This window comes from Nipponia nippon, unplaced genomic scaffold (genome assembly GCF_047370975.1).
Source record: "Nipponia nippon isolate SJK-2023a ecotype South Korea unplaced genomic scaffold, ASM4737097v1 scaffold_9, whole genome shotgun sequence".
NCBI classification, from domain to species: domain Eukaryota; kingdom Metazoa; phylum Chordata; class Aves; order Pelecaniformes; family Threskiornithidae; genus Nipponia; species Nipponia nippon.
In genome coordinates this window covers 49,047,385-49,065,737 of record NW_028262413.1, presented here as the reverse complement: position 1 = coordinate 49,065,737, position 18,353 = coordinate 49,047,385, and the positions used below count along the sequence as shown (strand labels likewise).

Below are 18,353 nucleotides of genomic sequence, written 5' to 3'. Positions count from 1 at the left end.
CATGCGCACCGCGTGTTTGATCTGTGGAAACCACGAAGTCGTGCTGCAGCCCCGTTGGAGGCGTGCGGGTCTGATGCTTTCCCAGCTAAAGTAACGCTATCTTTTCATGCCGTAGGACCTTGACGCAGGAGGACCCAGGAGACAATCAGATAACCCTGGAGGAGGTCGTACAGATGGTAAATACCCTTTCCCTTTGTCACTCCGCCTGGCGGCTCGGTGTGGTGGTAGGGGAACAGCTAAAGATCCCCGCGCTCCGGCACACCCGGCTCGGGGGAGAGCGGTTCTCCAAGCCCGCTGTCCGGGCATACGGCTGCAAAGCAGGGAAAGGTTTTCCAGGGACAGGGCCAGCTGGGAGCACAGCTGGATCTCTTACAGGCAGAGGCAACACTAATCCAGCCCACCGGCTGTTTAGTCCTCCTGCACCGTCGGCAGGACGGCTGGAGTGGGCACGGAGACGTGCCTGCCTGCTGCTGCCAGCGCCTGCCCGCTGCTGCCAGCACCTGCCCGAGGGACGCAGGAAAACCCTGTGGGTTCCCACCGTGTCCTCTGTGTCCCCAAGCCTGCGCCAGTGCTGCCGTGGGCTGGTTCCAAGTGACGGGCACTGGCCCAGCTGGCGTCGGTGCTGCTCCCTGGGAGCAGAGCCCTGGGAACGTGCAGTGGATTTCAAACCGTCGGAGCGGCTGCAGTGCATTTGCCACCTTCTTGCATTTAAAAAAAACAAAGTCTGCTCCCAGAAAAACCCAAGAGCCACTTTAAATTGGCCTGGTGCACCTGAAACAACAGCGTCTCTGTCCCTGGGTCTGCCAGCCAGCTTCTGGAGTGGTTGAGCCCTCTTGGGGTTTTTTTTAAGCTTTTGTCTGCAACCACAAGTGCTGGAAACTTCCTTTGAAGAAGAGAAGGCAAACAAAACCAGAGGGTTTCGGTCTGCCCCTCAATCTGAGCAGCTGAGCAGCAGCTACCTGCGGTCAGAGGTGCGGTGGGGACATGAGGGAGCCCTGGCTTTGGGGTGCACACCGGGGTGATGGGGGTTGTGGCTGCCCCGGCCCCCTCCTCGTGTGCTGGGGGTGTGCGTTGTGCTGTGTGCTGAGCCCTCGGCCGGGCTCGGAGCCCTCCCGCATGGCACCGGTGCCACGGAGTGCCACCAGTGCCACGGAGTGCCACCAGTGCCGCTTGCCCACCCAGCGCTTGCTGTCAGCAGCACCCCGTGCTCTGGCAGGGTGAGCCCCTGCAGCCTGCACCCACCCGCAGCGTGCACCCAACCCCCGCAGCCTGCACCCCCCAGCGTGCACCCACCCCCCGCAGCCCCCACCCCACAGCGTGCACCCACTCCCCGCAGCCCTTGAGCCAGGCAGAGGAAGCCCAGCTGGTGTTTGCTCCCCGGGAGCCGCTTTCGCAACGCCCTTCCCGCTGGCCAGGAGGGGATTTTGCAACGGGCTGTTAACTCCTGCTGGCCAGGACGGTTCCGGGGGCCGGCTCACCCATGGGTGCCTGGAGCCACTCTGCTTTTCCAAAAACCCTGCTTTGCAGAGGGTGCTGGAGGGAGGTGATGCCTCCTCTCGGGGCGAAGCAGCGCCCCAGAGCAGGGGGCTCAGCTGACCCATGGCATGGCCTGCACGTCCTGCACCCCGGCCACCCCGCAGCGTGGTCCCCTTGCCCCGCTGCCCCCATGTGCCGCTGGCTCTGGCCAGGGGACAGTGCAATGCGGCAGCTGGTGTTCCAGTGTGACATCCCTGAGCAAAGCAGGCACAGCGCCGTGCCATTTGCTGTTTGCTTCCAGGTGGTGCTGGGGAGGGCAGCGAGGGCAGTGAGAAGGGTCCAGGCTGCCTGTGGGAGTAACTGGCTGGACTGGAGGCAGCGCAGAGCACCCGCGCCCGCCCTGTGCCTGCCACCCTGCGCACTCTGCGCTTTGCACCTCGGCCTTTGCAGCTCCGTCCCCGGAGCCACCCGTGGTTCCGATCACGCTGCTCCCTCCCAGCACGCCGCCAGCCTGGCCCCTCTTTCCTATGCACCCTGCTGTGCAGGGAGCTGCTGCATCCCCTCCCCTGGGACCCGGCCAGGAGGGACACTGCTGCCCGTTTCCAGGAGGAGGGATGCTGCGGCAGGTTTTTAGACAGTTCCCTGCTGGGAGAACCCTGAGTTCGGGCTGTGTTTGTGCCGAAGCACAGCGAAGTCCGTGTGCGCTCCACGCGGGGCCGGAGACTCTTGCTGTCAGCCCGGGTGGCTCTGAGCACGGGGCACCCCGAGTCCCCCTGTGCCTAAAAGCACTGCTTGGCCAGAGCCAGGCAGCGGGGAGGAGGGGCAGCCTCATTCTCCTGCTTTTCTGGACACCCCTTGGAACTGCCATCCCAAGCGCGGCAGGGTCCGGGAGCTGCCGACCCCACGGGTGCTGGTGGAGCAGTGCTGGCGAGGCTGGCCGAGCTGCCGGGCAGGGGTAGCCGGGCGTGAGGCGGCGGCTCGGCAGCACCGCTCCGGCTGGGATCCCCTGGCGCTTTGTTAATTAAACAGATGTTGAGCAAAAAGGCAGCGGTTGCAGAAGTCAGCATGCAGGGCTCCGTTCCATAGCTGACACCTAATTACTTAAATAGAGAAGATTAGTTAATTTTGTGTCTGTACATGTGCTTGGATGATAACATAATTAAAACCATCAGGTTTGCAGGGCTGTGTGAAGCCGGCACTTCTCAGTGCTGGTGGGATGTGGGATGCGGTGCCTCTGGACCATCGGAGCAGTGCGGCACCATGCACGCCGGCTCCGATGGGGAAAGTCTTTGGCTTGGGACCCTCAGTCCCGCTCGGCACCGGGGACACGGCCCAGCTCCCCTCTGCCACATGAGCTCTCTCAGGCTGCTTGCGGGAGCAGAGCAGTGGATTTCTTGGTATTGGAGACAATTTCGGCTTTCATTTTGTGTGCGTGAAATGTAAAAAATTATACTATGCTCGTAACCCACGAGCCCTCCTCGTCGCTTTTGTCACTCAGGCTGAGGGAGTCAAAGCAGAACCTTTTGAAAACCACTCTGCCCTGGAAATCGCGGAACAGCTGACGCTGCTGGATCACCTGGTCTTCAAGAAGATCCCGTATGAGTGAGTGATCCCCGCAAGTGAGGGAAGGCTCTTCTGGTTGCCCAGGGCTCTGCGGCCGCCGGCTCCCCCGCAGCCAGCCTGTCTCAGGCTAAACCCAGAGGGTGCAAAGCCTTCCCGGCGGCCGCCTGCTTTGCAGGTAGCCCAGGCTGGGCTTGAGCCCAAATCTGAGGCCTGACCCTGTGGCTTATCTGCCGGTGTCCCCGGGGCGACTGGCTCCGGGAGAGCCTCCCACCTCCATCGCACTTTCCAGTGCGTCCACGCGGTCCCTTGCCAGTAGCGTGGAGGGCGAAGGCCCCGGCACCTCCGTCCCGTGTGGGTGCAGTGGAGCTTGTAGGGCTTGGGTGTCCCAGAAGAATGGGAAATAAATGTTGATCTGAACGTTGTCGTTTGCAGAGAGTTCTTTGGGCAAGGTTGGATGAAGCTTGAGAAGAACGAAAGGACTCCTTACATCATGAAGAACACAAAACACTTTAATGACGTAAGCGCAGCCACGGCAGGGGACGGGGAGGCGGGCGGAGGCGAGGCAGTGCAGCCAGCCTGCCCCCGGCCTTGGCTGGGGCTGGGATGTGCCAGCTGCATCTGCCCCGCCCGTGCTCCATGGATGTTACGTGCCCTGGGGACCCGTTGCGGGTGGAGCGTCTCCTGGTGCCGTTGCTCCTGCTGGGGCTACTGCAGCGAAGGGAAATCTTTTTTAAAACATGCTGCAAGGCTGGAGGGCGCGTAGCTGTTTGTCCGGAGTCCTCCTGACGCGCGGGCTGGGACCGGTGTCTCCCCAAAGGTCAGTAACATGATAGCGTCGGAGATCCTCCGGAACGAGGAGATCAACGCGCGGGTGAGCGCCATCGAGAAGTGGGTGGCGGTGGCGGACATCTGCAGGTGCCTGCACAACTACAACGCGGTGCTGGAGATCACCTCCTCCCTCAACCGCAGTGCCATCTTCCGCCTGAAGAAGACCTGGCTGAAGGTCTCCAAGCAGGTAGGGGCGCGGGGCTGACCCCCTTCGGGGGAGGCAGGGGAGGGTTTGACGGGCTGAGCGTGATGGTGTTGGGATGGCATAAGACACGTGTGGAAAAAACAGTTAGAAAACGGAGCAAGGTTTTTGTAGGTCTTGCCCAGGAGGGAGGTGGTGCGCAAGCAGCTCAGACCCCGCGTTGCTGTCGGGTTTGTTCATCCTGCAGGTCAGATGTGCGGCTAAAGAGTCATTGTAGCTGTATGCACACACACAGATGCTTCTTGAAACTGGTTTTCTGGGCTTCTCAGACCAATTATGCATGAGCAAAATGAATTCTTGCGTTGACTTACTTGGTACAGAAATAGCTGGCACCTGCACGGCGGCAGAGCCTGACGGAGTTCAGGGGCTGCCGAGCCAGAACCGCTGTGTGGGCTCCTCCAAATCTGAAACACCGTCTTTTTTCCTGCAAAGGGATAAACCTGTAAATTGAAACAGGCACTGGTGAAGGCAAAGGTGGGAGGCAGGGGAAGGAAACAAGTGCATAGCCTGCTTTTATTATGTGTTGGAGGAACTTTGCTTTCAAGCGCTTGCTCAGCAATGCTGGGTGTCACTGGGAGCCAGGCGTAACGGCCTGGGCAGAATTTGTACCTGCGGAGGCGTCGAGCAGCCGGAGGGGGGTGACGGGCCTCGGTGGCTGCTGCGGGCAGGGCGGGATGGGAGCAACCCTGCGGCTCCGCAGGCTTCGCCCCCGCCGGCCGCAGGGATGGGGGTTTCTTCCAGGGCCTTCTCCAGGTGACGCTTTGGGTTTCTTGCAGACGAAGGCTCTGATTGATAAGCTACAAAAGCTGGTGTCGTCGGAGGGCAGGTTCAAGAACCTGAGGGAGGCACTGAAAAAGTGAGTGAATGATGATTCTCCTCCTGCGGCTGCTGCTGCGAGGGGGCTGCTGACGGCTGGCCCGGGGCCCCCGCGGTGGCAGGGGACCTGGATCCCCCCCGGCCCCCACGCTGCGGGCTGGGGCTTTGCTCACAAGATCATTTCGGAGCCTGCGCTAATGCGTGCCTTGTTTAGCAGGCACGGGGCAGTGGCTTGCAAAGCGATCCCGAGTAACGAGCTGCTCCTTTGAGCAGCGATGTGGAAAGACCTGAGTAAAAGGGACTGCAAAGGGGCAAATCATTGCCAGACACCGGGAAACTTTTTTTCCCCTTCCCCTTACAGACTCATAGTTTAAACCCCAAAGCATACCATATTTAGCTACGGTTTCCCACCAGCCGGAGCATGCCGCTCCAGCTGGCGTGGGCCTTACCGGCAGCACATGGGGTGGCTCCCGTGTGAGAGCATCGCACAGCGGAGAGCTGGCGGTGCTGCAATAGCAGCCGGCCCCGCACCCTACCAGAGATGGCATCGGGCTTCTCCGCCAGCGCTCAGGCTCCCCAAATCCTCGTTACTTGGTGTTACCTTGGCCCTGCAGTTGAGGAGCCTGGTGCCGTGGGTGCATGGGAGCGGGGTGCTGGGCTGCCCTGGAGCTGGTGCATCCCCGCGGGCTTGTGCATCACCATGCATGGCACACACCCGCGATCTTCCCGGGGGACTGGGCTGGGGTGTGGGGTGAAGGGCAGGGGGCAAGCCCAGCACCTCCACTGCCCTCGGCGGGGGCCTCCCTGGCTGTGGTGGCCGAGGCCGCCAGGGAAGGCTTCGAAAGGTCTTTCCAAGCCTCTGCCGAAGCTGCCCCGACTCGCCTCCCGCAGCCTGTGGCTTCGTGTGGGCCATGGCTGCAGCTCGTGTTTGTCCTGCCCTGCCTGCAGGGACGGCGGCTGCAGGATGCGGCCCAGGAGACCAGCAGCCTTCCCGGGGAGAGGCTTCCTTCTAGGGTTTCTGTGTATTAGCATCCTTCAAATTCTGCTGTGGAGTCCGACCCTCCTTCCAAAGCCCAAAGCCCCCCAGTAAGGCAGTTTTCTTTCTTATTTGTTTCTGGTTTGCTCTCAAAGTTGTGACCCTCCGTGCGTCCCCTACCTGGGAATGTACCTGACCGACCTGGCGTTCATCGAGGAGGGGACTCCGAATTACACCGAGGATGGCCTGGTGAACTTCTCCAAAATGAGGATGGTGAGTCTCCCAGCCCCACTGCGGTGGGCATGCGGGTGCTGGGTTGGAGTGATGCGGCTCGGTGCCGCAGTGCTGGCCGGGTCTGTGCCTACCCCGCGCAGTCCCCACAGCTGGGCATCGTCCACACAGCACCAGGCGGCCACACGTGTCCCCCTGCACGCACGCACGCACCCGGGGCTCTCCCTGGTGAGGGATATGTCTGGAAGAAACAAAAAAGCCCTTTTCATCGTGCCGTGGTTGAAAGGTGCAGACGGAGTGCGTGCCACCAGTTGCCCGTCGCCCTCCCCGGTGCTGGGACGCGGTGCCGGCGGTGATGACTGTGCTGTAAACAGCTTCTGTGTTTTACCTCCGGACAGATTTCGCACATCATAAGAGAGATCCGCCAGTTCCAGCAAACCTCCTACAAGATAGAGCACCAGCCTAAGGTACGGCCATGCCCCGAGAGCCACGCGCTCCCTCTCCTCGTCTCCCACTCCAATGCAGCGTATGAGCAGCCTTCCATTTCTGGCAGCTCCTTCGGGGAAGATATGATGCTTCTGTAAGACATTTAACACCGAAATGCTAGCAGAGCCAGCGCAGGTGGGGGGCTTGTGTCAGACGAGGCGTAACGGAGGGGGACAGGCATGGGAGACGGGCAGTGACCTCCCTGCTCTGGTGCCTCTCATGCCACGCAAACCATAAAATGCCTACGCAGCATTGCTGGCAGGGCAAAAGGGTCCCGTCGGCTGAGCCTTGGCCAGAACAAGTCAGCGTTGTCCCTGCCTGTCCCTAGCTTTGCTGCCATTTCTTCCCAGCAAACAGCACTGGCGTTTCACTCTGGTTCCTTCTGCAAGCTGCCGCGATTGTGGGCATGGGGGGCAGCAGCCCGGCACGGTTTGCCGAGTTGGGGCTGGAGCGTGGCCATGGTCAGGCCGTGCGGCAAGCGAGCAGCCTGGAAGGGGTCCCGGGGAGCAGTGGGTACTGGGGACAGAGCCGTCCTCTGCTGTGAGCCGCTTTCGGGCAAACATCGGCCAAGGCAGAGACCTGTGCGCTGCGAGAGCACGGGCATGCGTCTTGCTGCGGGGGCCCCCGTCCTGTGGGAGGGCAGCTCCAGGACTTGAACTCGGCCAGCGCTCGTGTTTTACCTGGAGGTGGAACGAGAAGCTGTACCTTTCCCCATCCATGAGGCCCTTCCAAGGGAAGGAGTAACAAGTGTCGGGGGCTCCTGGGACCGCTGCCCTCGCGCCCTGCGCTCGCTTGCCCTTTGTTGCCTGCCCACTGCAGCAGGAGCGTGGCTGGTGCCCCTGCGCCGGGAGCAGGGCCTGTGCCGTGCTGGAGGCTGTCGGCAGCGGTGCAGGGGACGGAGGGTGGCTGCAGGGGCTGCAGCAGGCTCCCCCGTGCCTCCCCCAGGATGCTGCAGCGGAGGCATTGCCGCAGACGGCAGCTACGCCCGGATGCGACAGCCGTGGGGCAGGGCGGGCAGCGCGGCGGGCGGCCAGAGTGCTCCTGGGGCTGCTCTGTGTGTTTACAAAACGCATGCACTGCTCCTTCCCTGCGCAGCCGGGCCGCGACGCAGAGGCTGCCCCTCCCTCAGTGCCCCCCTTTCCCTGCAGCAGGCGTTGCACCGAGCGGGGCCAGACGCTGCGTCCCCCCGCGGGTCGCTCCCTGCAGCCTGCGCGCAGCTGAGCTATCCCGGCACCGGCAGAGCCCACCCTGGAGATGCTGAGAAATAGCTGTTCTGGGGCAGCACCCCCTCCCCAGGCTGGGGGTGTGGGCTGGGAGCAGAGCGCGTCCCCCCGCCCCACTGCAGCCTGGTGCTGGGTGGCCTCTGCCTCGTGGTGGCCCCACGCGTGCGATGAGATGAAAGGTCTCAGCCGCCCTCGCACTTCCTCTGCCGCAGCACCGCAGGGCCACCCGGGAACTGGGCTGGTGGCTGTGGGGGTTTCCGCTGGCTCCGGCACTGCTGCTCTCCAGAGACAGCACATCCTCCTGAAACAGCGCTGCTGCCCCGCAGGCGTCTGCCGAAGCTGCCCCGTGCCCCGGCTGCCGTGTTGTTGGTGATCAGGCTGGGCCAAACCACCCTCCGATGATGCCAGTTTCCATGTGCGGTGGCAGGAGCAGCCCCAGTCCCTCTGGACCATGACCCCTGGCCGGGCTGGCGGAGGTCGGGGAGCTGCAGGCTCTGATTTTAGCCGCTGCAGCGCCAGGCAGCCCAGCCCTGCGCTCCACACCACCAGTACCTGCCTGGGGCTGGGCTCAGGCCGCAGCCTTCTCCCAGCCAGACACCCCAGGTAACCCCTGCCTCCTCCCGGCCTCTCCTGCTCAGGGAGAAGACCAGTGTCTGTGAAAGCAGCCCACTGCCCCGAGAAACGTGGCTGAAAACAGCCAGTGCCAAGTGCAGCGGGGAAGGGTAGCGCAGGCGGTGCCGTGCGCGGCTGTGCATCGCCCTGTCTCCCTGCAGAGGTGGGATACAGCCGTGCAGAAGCTCCCGGGCACGCCTGTGGGTGATGGGGTGAAGCCCCGTCTGCGCTGCCGGCGCTTCCCGGGCAAAGGCTCTGCTGCCGGCTGCTCCTCGCGCCGGCCGGCTCCGAACCCCAGGCGCGGTGCCTTGCCCCGGCATGGGCTGTGCCCATCTTCGGCATCAGCTGAGCACGCCGCGCTGCTAGCGAGGCCGAAAAGTAATTTGGGAAAAATCTGCCAGGAATTGTGAGCAGATTTTCTGCTAGCACTGGAGCAGATGTCCTGCCCCGTCAGCAGCATTCCTGCAGCAGGAACGTTGTTCCCCGCTTACACGGTGCCTTAATTATCAGGATTTTGTGTTCTCAACAGGAAAGAACTTTGTGGCTGATAAAATAGTACCAGGGAGGAAAATTAAGCAAGAAAAACAGAAGAGCAGCTGAGGACTAGGCAAGACGTTGCAGTCCTGGGATGAGATAAGCATGTGCAATGCCTGTGTCGGTTGGCAGGAACTGCAGGCACTTCACCGCGACTCGTTTGCTGCTCGGGCCTTTATCATTTCCCAATTTCAGTGTTCCTCACCGGCTGCAGCAGAGGTGAGTCCTCCCTGGTAACGGTCTGGCTCTCGCTCCCCAGGTGACGCAGTACCTGCTGGACCAGTCGTTTGTGATGGACGAAGAAACCCTTTATGAAGCTTCTCTGCGAATAGAGCCCAAACTGCCTTCTTGAGCCCGGAGCGGTGGCCGGCGGCTGCCCGTGTACACACGCTATACCATACTGTATATACCTGTCTGTTTCCGTTGGACGCCCTGGAGTGACTGTCACGTATGTGCTTCTCCAAGCAAACCGCCCCCCTCGTTCTTAGGCCGCAGTAGACCTCGCGTAGGATTTCCCGCATCGTTTAGGGTTTCCCGCATCGACACTTTGCTGGAGTCCCGGTTTCTTTTCGATGATGTTATTTTTGTCATTTGTTCTTCTGGAGGGGGCCGGCGGCCGGGCGGGTGAGCCCCGGTGCTCCCGCAGGGCTCCGGGGCAGCACGGAGCCGCTCTCGCTCCGGCGGTATCGGCAGTCGCGTCCCCGCGCAGACGCGGCGAGGCGGGGGAAGAGAAGACGTTGAAGTTCATCCCTCCGCGCGAAGCTGCCCGCGCTCCGCCTGCCGCCCGGCGCCGGGGGGCCCTGGGCCGCTGCCCCCGGCCCCCGAAGCCGGGAAGACGGAACCGACCCCTCTCTCCTCGCTGCGTACGGCTCATGACAAGCTTCTGTTGATATGCTATAGATCCGTATACCTTGTGACCACTATGAGTAACATGATGTAGAATTAGAAAAAGATGACCGAGTGTTTTTATTACATATACTGTAATCCTGTCTAACCACCTTCTAGCAGGAATATAGTAATGTAGTGCTTATTCTGTGAATATTACCATGTATTTTTTACATTGTACAGTATATAAACACAGTTTACCTTTACAGTGGCAGGCATGCTCCACTCTAACAACCAGAACACTTTTGCTGTAAGCAATACCTCGTGGTATGAGAATTCTCTTTCAAGCCCTAAAACTATTTCAACTTACAGCTTGTTTGGAAAAATATTTCCATTTTTTTGTAAAAATATATGTTTCCTGATTACCTCTTGCTAATAAATCTATTCTATCTCAGGGTGAACCGGGACTTGGGGTGTTTTTATCGGCGGGTCAACCCGCAGGCACCCCCCGCCCCGCCCCCGCGGGGGTGGCCCCGCCCCCTGCCCCGCCCCAACGGCGGAGGCTCGGCCCAGTTCGGCTCGGCTCGGCTCGGCTCGGTTAGGCCCGGCTCAGCTCGGAGATGGGCTGGGCCGCGCTGCTGGTTGCGGCCGCGCTCCTGGCGCCCGCCGCCGCCTGGGCGCCCTCCGCCGAAGGTAAACGGGCACCGGGAGGGGACGGGGTGGCCCGGCTCGGCTCTGCCCGGCCCGGCCCGGCTCGGCTCGGCTCGGCGCCCCGGGCTCCCTCCGGGCCGGGCCCCGCGGCTGGGCCGGGAGGCGGCGGGGGAGCCGCTGACCGCCCCCGCCGCTGACGCCCCCGCTCTCCCCCGCAGAGGAGCTGCAGTTCAAGGCCTGGATGGTGCAGGTAAAGCGCCGGGGGCGCCTCGGAAGGGCCGGGCCGGGCCGGGCCCGGGGCCCCGCGGGGTCCCGGTGCGCGGCTGACGGGCTCTGCCCCCCCAGAACAACCGGCGGTACGGCCCGGGCGAGTACCCCCGCCGGCTGCGCATCTTCCTCGGCAACAAGAGGGAGATCGAGGAGCACAACGCCGGCAACCACAGCTTCCAGAGTAGGAGCCGCGTCCCCAGCCCCCGGCCCGCCCTGGCTCGGGCTGCGGGCTCTGATCCGCTGAGCAAAGCCTTCCCTCCTTCTTCCAGTGGGCCTGAACCAGTTTTCAGATCTGACCTTCGCTGAGTTTAAAAAACTGTACCTGTGGAGAGAGCCCCAGGTGAGCCCGGGGAGCGTGCTGCGGGCGGGGAGGAGGGGTCCGGCAGGACGGCGGACCCCGAGCCGCGGGGGTCGGCGCCCCGTCGCTCTGCTGCCCGAGATCCGCTTTGCCCCGTCCCGCCGGAGCCTGGGTAAGAGCGAGGTGACCCCCATCCCCTGCCTCCCCAGCTTTCGGCCGCCTCTGCCTCCTGCCCCGGCGCCAGCTGAACTGTCCCTTCTGCTTTCAGCTTTGCAGGTTGATCTGTATTTTTATGGGTAGACCTAAGGCCTGACGCCGGCTGCTTGGGGAGTTCGGAGCTCCCTGAGCAGCTCGGGCAGCGCGGCCGGGGGCGCGGGCTGGTAGTGCTCTTCCAGGGCTGGCCCAGGTCTCCCCAGCTGCGTGGCAGTCACCGCTCCCGCCACCCCGGGGAGGGCGGCCGGCCATGGGCCACCATCCCCCAGCACGGCGGCTTGCCGCAGCCCTCCCGCCTCGCTTGCAGAACTGCTCGGCCACGAAGGGGAACTTCCTGCGCAGCTCCGGGCCGTATCCCGACTCCATCGACTGGAGGAAAAAGGGAAATTACGTGACGCCCGTGAAAAACCAGGTGAGGAGCCTGTGTCATCGGTGACGCACCAAGAGCAGGCCGGGAGAGGGGCTCACCGCTGCAGGCAGGGCACCGTGCCGGGAGGAGGAGTGCTGGGGTGTGTGGGGAAGCAGGCTCCCCCAGGACCCCCTCCACGGCTGGGGCAAGGGTGGCCAGGGGGGTCTGGGGCAGCCGTGGGCAGGGGATGAGCGGAAGGCGAAGCCTGGCTGCCGGCAGAGAGTGGCAGTGCTGTGCTCCTGGCGTGCCCTTCTGCCCCAGCCCCGGTGTTTCGGGGAGGCCGGTGACGCCACGGCACGTTACGGAGCAGTTCTTCTCCGGTTCCTGACGCAGGGCGCCTGCGGGAGCTGCTGGACCTTTTCCACCACGGGGTGTTTGGAGTCTGCTATTGCTATTGCGACAGGAAAGCTCCTCTCTCTGGTAAGAGATTTTCCTTTCCTGTGCGCTGACGGCAAGTCCCGCCTCTGGTTACCCACCGGGGCCGGCACAGGGGCCAGCCTGCTCCTGGCCGGGACAGCCACCGGCTGCTTGTTCCGAGTCCGGCTGTGCATCGCTGCATGCGGCTGTGGCAGGCACCCCCAGCCCTGCAGCCCCCTCGCAGCTCTTCGCAAGCCGAACAAAACTGCTGGGGAGGTGCGAGGGCAGCGCGGCCAGGAGCTCGCTGTGCCCGAGGCTGGGCCTGTCGCCATCCCCTCTCGGGGCCTGAACATCCCACTGCCCCGGGCTTGGGCAGAGCCCTTTTCGGAGCAGGACAAAACCGGAGGGGCCGGAGGGTGACGGTCCCTGCCCCTGGGGTGTTAGCTAACCTAGCGTGGTTAGCTAGAGCCGTGTCTGGTGCTGCCAGCCGGCAGGAGCCCCTTGCTGCAAAACAGCTTGCTGCAAGCAGCACGTTGTGAGACTGCTTATTTTTAAACTCCCAGAGGATTTATGTTCTCGAAGAACCAGAAAGACAGTAGCCGCTTACGTGACTTATCAGAATAGCTGGGGGTTGGGTGTAAGTGTTAAAAACGAACTTGACCTTTGAAAGAGATCTCAGCCAGCGCTCCCGCGGGTGGGACGGGGTCCCGGCAGGCCTGAGGAGGAATGCCTCCTGCAGCTGGAGCATCCTGGGCCGCCGGCTCCACGTCTTCCTCGTCCTGCTCCTTGGGACGTGGAGCCGTTCAGCCGGGTGACTCCCGCTCGCGGCGGGTGAACAGCCAGCCGCACGGGTAAAACCAGCGCTCTGGTTGCCTGCCACGTGGGCTGCGTTCTGTCTCGCTTATCCGAACGCAGGTGGTGAATATATACTGACTCAAAAAACTCTTCTGTAGGCGGAACAACAGTTAGTTGATTGCGCTCAGGCTTTTAACAACCATGGCTGCAGTGGGTAAGTAATATAAGGTAACAAAAAGTAGAAATAAGAGTGTCTTATGTTCCATGACTGACAGCCTTCCTCAAGATCTAGTGTTGGGGTCCTTCCAGATCTTGGAATGGTTTTTGTTTCCCCTTGGCTGAGATGTGTCAGGGAAAAGAGTTTTGGGTGTGGTTTGCTTTGCTTATTTTAATTTCACCCTCCCTAGAGGTTAGAACCTTTGACTAAATCTCCAGCATTTCCTAACCTCTGTTGGTCCTCTTGTTTGTTAGTTTTTCTTCTGATATTTGTTTTGCTACAACGTCTTCTGATACCGCAGTCACGGTAGCCAGGCTTTAACATGCTCAGGAAAAACACGGGGAGTTTTATCTGTTGCTGTGCTCATGGGTCACACGCATCTCATGGCGCTTTAAGGAACCCGCAGAAACCTCTGCTTCCCCTTTGGTAAATTCCTGCTGGCATTGCTAGAGAAGACAGAAAGTAAAGCTTTCTGAAATCTTAGGTTTTCTGTAAGATAAGCAGTCCCCGAGGAATGTTCAGAGAGCTGAGCAAAACCACTCTTGGTGCTTTTTATTTTTCTCATCACTCCTCCTTATCCTCTCCTTGCGAGCACGCCCTGATCACGCTCCCCTTTTCTTCCTTCTGCGAGACGTGGAAGCAGCTGCTTGCTGGCGGTGTGGGTCCCTTGTTCCCCCCGTGCTGCGTAGCTGGGGGCCCCGGCCAGGCTGGGCAGAGGCCACAAAAACCACCTTTCGGTGCACGAGGCTGCAGGGCTGAGCTGGCACGGTTGGCGCCGTGGGGGTGAGGTGGCCTCGCGCCTTCGGGGCTCCTGCGTTGGCATTTTCCCCAGGGATTAGGCACCCCTGAGACTGAGGCCTTCCCCTGCCTGTGTAGGACCATGCCAGGCAGCGTGATGGGCAAGGCCAGGAGTCCCAGACAGGGAGGTGCTGCAGGAACAGACTGGAGTTTCTGCCTTTAGAGGGTCTGGGATCCACGCTGTCCTTCCCTTTCCCCCCGCTTTGCAGGACCAGTCTGTAGGACTGCGGGGGAAGGCTGTTGGCTTTGCTCTGCAGAAGCTGCAGCGTTACCGTCCTAATTAATCTGCATTCTGGCTGTGTTGTCTTGCAGGGGCCTGCCAAGCCAAGCCTTCGAATACATACTGTATAACAAAGGGCTCATGGGGGAGGACACCTACCCGTACCGGGCCAAGGTATTTCCAGCGCAGCTGAGACGCCTTTCTGCAGCGGCAGAGCAGGGCCCAGAGCAGGCTCTAACGCCGGTTCCTTTCTGTCTGCGCAGAATGGCACGTGCAAGTTCCAGCCGGAGAAGGCTATTGCGTTTGTCAAGGATGTTATCAATATCACGCAGGTAAGGCCGCAAGGGTTACGTTTCCGAGCTTCCAGGGCTGTGCCAAGCCTGACCTGGAAGGTGCTCGGGTGCCCCGAGGTGGGGCGGGCTCTGCTGTGCAAGCTGCGGCCTGCTCGCCCTTTGGAGCGGAGCGAGCCGCTGGCGTGCACACTCCTCCTCTCCTGCACACCGCTGGCGCCCTTTTCTGCAGGTGGCACCAATGAAGTGCTGTAGTCACGCTACAGGCGCTAGGTCGCTGCCCGCTCTCCGCAGCGGGCGTAATTCCAGACTGTAAGAAAGTCTCGGTTCTTGTCTTTCAATGCAAGCAGCACTGGTTTCCTTGTCTGCGAGCAGAAAGCCAGGGTTAGCCATCCCCGCTGTGCCCTGACTGCTCGTCCGGGCACCCAGACTGGGCCCAGTGCAATCGGGAGATACGTGACCCTGGGATCCTCTTCTTGCAGTATGACGAGGATGGCATGGTGGAAGCTGTGGGGAAGCACAACCCGGTGAGCTTTGCGTTTGAGGTGACAAGTAACTTCATGCACTACAGAAAAGGAGTCTACTCGAAGTGAGTACTTCTGAACCGGGGAGGTGAGGGTGAGGGGAAGGTGTAGGGCTGGAATCGCTCGCATCCCCATTTCTCCTGCTTTGCGGTGCTGGACACAGGGACACTGGGCTGCGTTCTTGCATTTTCTTTTAAAGAGAAAATAGCAAACATAAGTAAACTGGGCCTTGATATACTGATTTCCCAGGGGGATGAGAGCGCAGCACAGGGGAGAGGGAACAGTGCGCTTGCAGCCAGTGTACTGCTAGGAGCTCGGCGGGTCGGTGCGCTCGGGAGATCCTCCTGCAGCCCTGCCGCAGAGCTGGGGGAAGCCTGTCCCAGGGCTGAGTGTCTGTCTGTGTGTCCGAGCGGTGGATGGTGGCAGGGTCGGCCCAGGCGTTGCAGCTGAACGTGTCTGGTTTACTTGGGGTAAGCCCTCACCAAAGGAAGTTTCCGCTGGACTCGGGCGGCCCTTCCAGTGCTGGACCTCGGCGGGCTGGGGGTGGGCGGTGTAGCTGCCTTCACGCTGCCCTGCACCTGAGCTGGTTCGATTGCAGGTTGCGTTATTAAGGCGAGGGCCCCTGCATCGCTGCTCTCCACGGGGCGGGCAGGTCCCTGAGCACCTCCTGCCAAGCCCTCTCTGCAGCTGGGTGCGTAAGAGAAGATGACAAATTAGTTGAGGCATAAGTGACCTAGCAGGAGAAGGTCTCAAGTGTTGTGTCAGCTCTATAGCCAAAGCAAGAAGCTATTTAAAAGGATGATTATTATATTTTGGAAAGACTATGGAAGATAACTGCGGGAGGATAGATTTCTATTAGGGAAGAAATGGGAAAAGTGCATGTTTGGAGAGAACTAGAAAAATACTTTAATGAATCCTCAGTCACGTAGAACTGCAGGGAAAATTAAACTAGGAGTCTGAGCATGAGTGATCTGCCCCAGGGAGCAGCAAGGGAAAGAAGAGGCAGCACCGCGAATTCGAGTGGCTTTGCTGTTGCACTAAAGACAGTAATCTCAAAGCGACCTGCCAGCGGCAGGCAGATGTAAGGTGTGAAAGCAGGCACGGCCAGGATACTCTGTAATAGGATTCCAGTTTGAGGAACACACGAAGTAAAGTTGTCTTGTAGATTTATAGTCTAAGGTAGATTTGAAGTCAGAGCCTATGGAATAACTGATGCTCGAGTGGTTTCGGCCTATGGTCCCCAGACCAACCATTAACAGAGTCCAGAAAAGTAAATCTGTTGTGGGGATTATTGATCTTTTAGTTATCTGCAATTCGAAAATGTTTAAAAATAGCTGCTCTAGAGATGGGAGCTTGTACCTTGTGTTGTCTTGTTTTAGATCACAGGCAGCAACTTTCATCAAGTGCAATTTAAAAGCTGGAAATTCAGAGGAAATACAAAGAAAGGTGTATTTAGACTGAGGAACTCGCTGTTCCCTGTGCAAGCTGCGGAGCAGTACCCCTGAACTTTAGGGCAGAACAAACCATTACTGGGATGCACTGAGAGCTTCTGGTTTTCACTGGGAAAATTCCTTTGCTCACTTTTTTCATTGTCGCTCATTCTTGCATGACGATGTTAATTCTGAACAAAAGGCTGGACCAGGTGCGCAGATCAAAGGTCCACGTAGCCTGTCACTGACGCCAGATATGGCCGGTAATCATCGGCATCTCCTTTTCTTGGCTTCCCTCCCTGCTCTCCAAACTGAAAGTTCAGAGTATCCATTAGTTCTTTTTGCAGTTGGAGCGCAACCAAGAACGCCGGCTAATCCACGACTGATTAGAGGCTGTTTTTTCATGTAACAAATCTGCGTTATTTTCCTTTTCTTTGCAGCCCGCAATGTGAGCACACCCCTGACAAGGTGAACCACGCTGTCCTCGCCGTGGGGTATGGGGAAGAAAACGGGACTCCTTACTGGATTGTGAAGAACTCCTGGGGCCCGCTGTGGGGCATGAACGGGTAAGGAGGTCCCTGCGCCACCGGACCCACCGCGCTCTCCCTGTACCCGGTAAAAGGACAGTCCCGCGCGTGGGATTGCACCCACCCTCATCGGCCCCCAGGGCGCCCTTACGCCCTCGCGCTGAAATTTCGCAGCTCTTTCATACTCTGGGAAGAGGCAGGGAAAATCATCCCAGGCTCAGCAGTGAAGGAGCCGTGGCTCTCCGAACCGGCCCTGGGGCGACTGGTTAGAGCAGCCCCTGAGGTCATTAGACCTGCCGCTGTCACCAGGGGCTCGCCAGCGCGGGCAGAGCCGCCGTACCACTGGTTTGCCTGGTGCCAGGAGAGCACCGTGCCTCTTCCGTGGTTATGCGGCCAGAGAAGAACGGGTTGTGCCGGGAGCGAGTTTTCGCTCCAGCTCCGCAAGTATTTCCAGCTGCAAGTGAAATTTTTTAGAGTCGGGTGCTAACTCTGCTGGTTTGTGATAGAAGGGGGACGGGGAATAGCACTGCCCGGCTGACTGCTGGCGGCAACAGCTCTGTCACGGGTATTTGCTCCTTGCGCTGGCGTGAGAGAGGAGCTTGCACGTAAGGAGAGCAGTCGCCTGACGCCGGTATCTGTCCTGCTGACTCTGCTGGAGAAGGAACACTCACTCGTACGCATTTCTTTCCCTTTTTAGATACTTCCTTATTGAACGTGGCAAGAACATGTGTGGTCTTGCTGCTTGCGCATCTTACCCAGTTCCTCAGGTGTAAGAGGAGGGCGCGGGCTGGGGAAAGCGGGCATAGGAAAAGGAACGGCCGATTGTATACGAATTTCGGAATGCTAAAATCAAGAAAGCGAGAACAAGATGAAATTCCAGTCTACTGAAAGTCGTCACCTGCAGGCAGATTCCTCGGCTTGCACGCAGCTTCTTGCAGTAGAAGGCCTGCGCCTCTCCCCCGCCCAAAGCAGGCGTGCTGCCGCGCCGAGGGCCGGGCTCCTGCCGTCTTCTCCGGCTGCGGTGCCAGCGGCGTGCCGGCTGCCTCGCTCTCCCGTCCCAGCCCAGGCCCCGCAGCTGCCGGGGGCGCCGGGGGCTGCTTGGACGGGGGAAAGGCCGCGCTGTTACCCGATTTTAAGACGCTGCCCAAAGAAAGCTCACCCCCTCCTGCAGGTGGCCGCTTCCCCGTCGAGAGATGCAACTTCTAGGGATTTTTAAAATTTTCTTTGAAGGCGATTTTTCCTTTCTCCAGAGAAGGATGAGTGCTGTGATTTGTACGTTTGATCTATTTTCACTAAATGTTTTCAGTATTTTTTTGTATTCAGAAAATAGGGTATTTTAATGCAAACAGAGAGGAAACGGATGATTTTCTTTTATGAATCAATAAAGAATCAAGAAACTTACTGCTAATGGTTTATACATGCGATGGCGCGAGAAGGCCGCGTCTCAGCAGGGGGCACTTCCCTGGGGTGTCATTTCACGCTAAAACCTGCCACTGACTGAATAAAGAGGCCTTGGCACCGGTGCGGTGCTGTGCTCTCCGCGGCCCTGCCCGTTACCGGCGGGGGATGCGGCGGTGCGGGC

At 60.1% G+C, this 18,353-nt stretch overlaps 2 protein-coding genes across 4 annotated transcripts in view; both read left to right on the top strand.

Annotated features, from left to right (window-relative positions):
• The window catches only part of RASGRF1 (Ras protein specific guanine nucleotide releasing factor 1), a 42,415-nt gene extending 32,189 nt beyond the window's left edge, over positions 1-10,226 (top strand). For all 3 annotated transcript variants that reach the window (XM_009469996.2, XM_087744212.1, XM_087744210.1), the window contains exons 20-27: positions 116-176; positions 2,975-3,078; positions 3,472-3,556; positions 3,857-4,054; positions 4,846-4,925; positions 6,017-6,134; positions 6,491-6,559; positions 9,207-10,226. In XM_009469996.2, coding sequence (XP_009468271.1) covers positions 116-176; positions 2,975-3,078; positions 3,472-3,556; positions 3,857-4,054; positions 4,846-4,925; positions 6,017-6,134; positions 6,491-6,559; positions 9,207-9,299 — 808 coding nt within the window. In that variant the 3' untranslated portion in view covers positions 9,300-10,226. The remainder of the gene's footprint in view (positions 1-115; positions 177-2,974; positions 3,079-3,471; positions 3,557-3,856; positions 4,055-4,845; positions 4,926-6,016; positions 6,135-6,490; positions 6,560-9,206) is intronic.
• An 89-nt stretch (positions 10,227-10,315) lies between these two features.
• CTSH (cathepsin H) lies at positions 10,316-18,172 on the top strand. The gene is made up of 12 exons (XM_087744909.1): positions 10,316-10,465; positions 10,642-10,673; positions 10,769-10,874; positions 10,963-11,033; positions 11,512-11,616; positions 11,947-12,033; positions 12,924-12,979; positions 14,093-14,174; positions 14,264-14,332; positions 14,773-14,879; positions 16,685-16,810; positions 17,469-18,172. The coding sequence occupies exons 1-12, from the start codon at positions 10,393-10,395 to the stop codon at positions 17,542-17,544; spliced, it is 990 nt and encodes a 329-aa protein (XP_087601035.1). The 5' UTR covers positions 10,316-10,392; the 3' UTR covers positions 17,545-18,172.
• Positions 18,173-18,353: the final 181 nt, after the last annotated feature.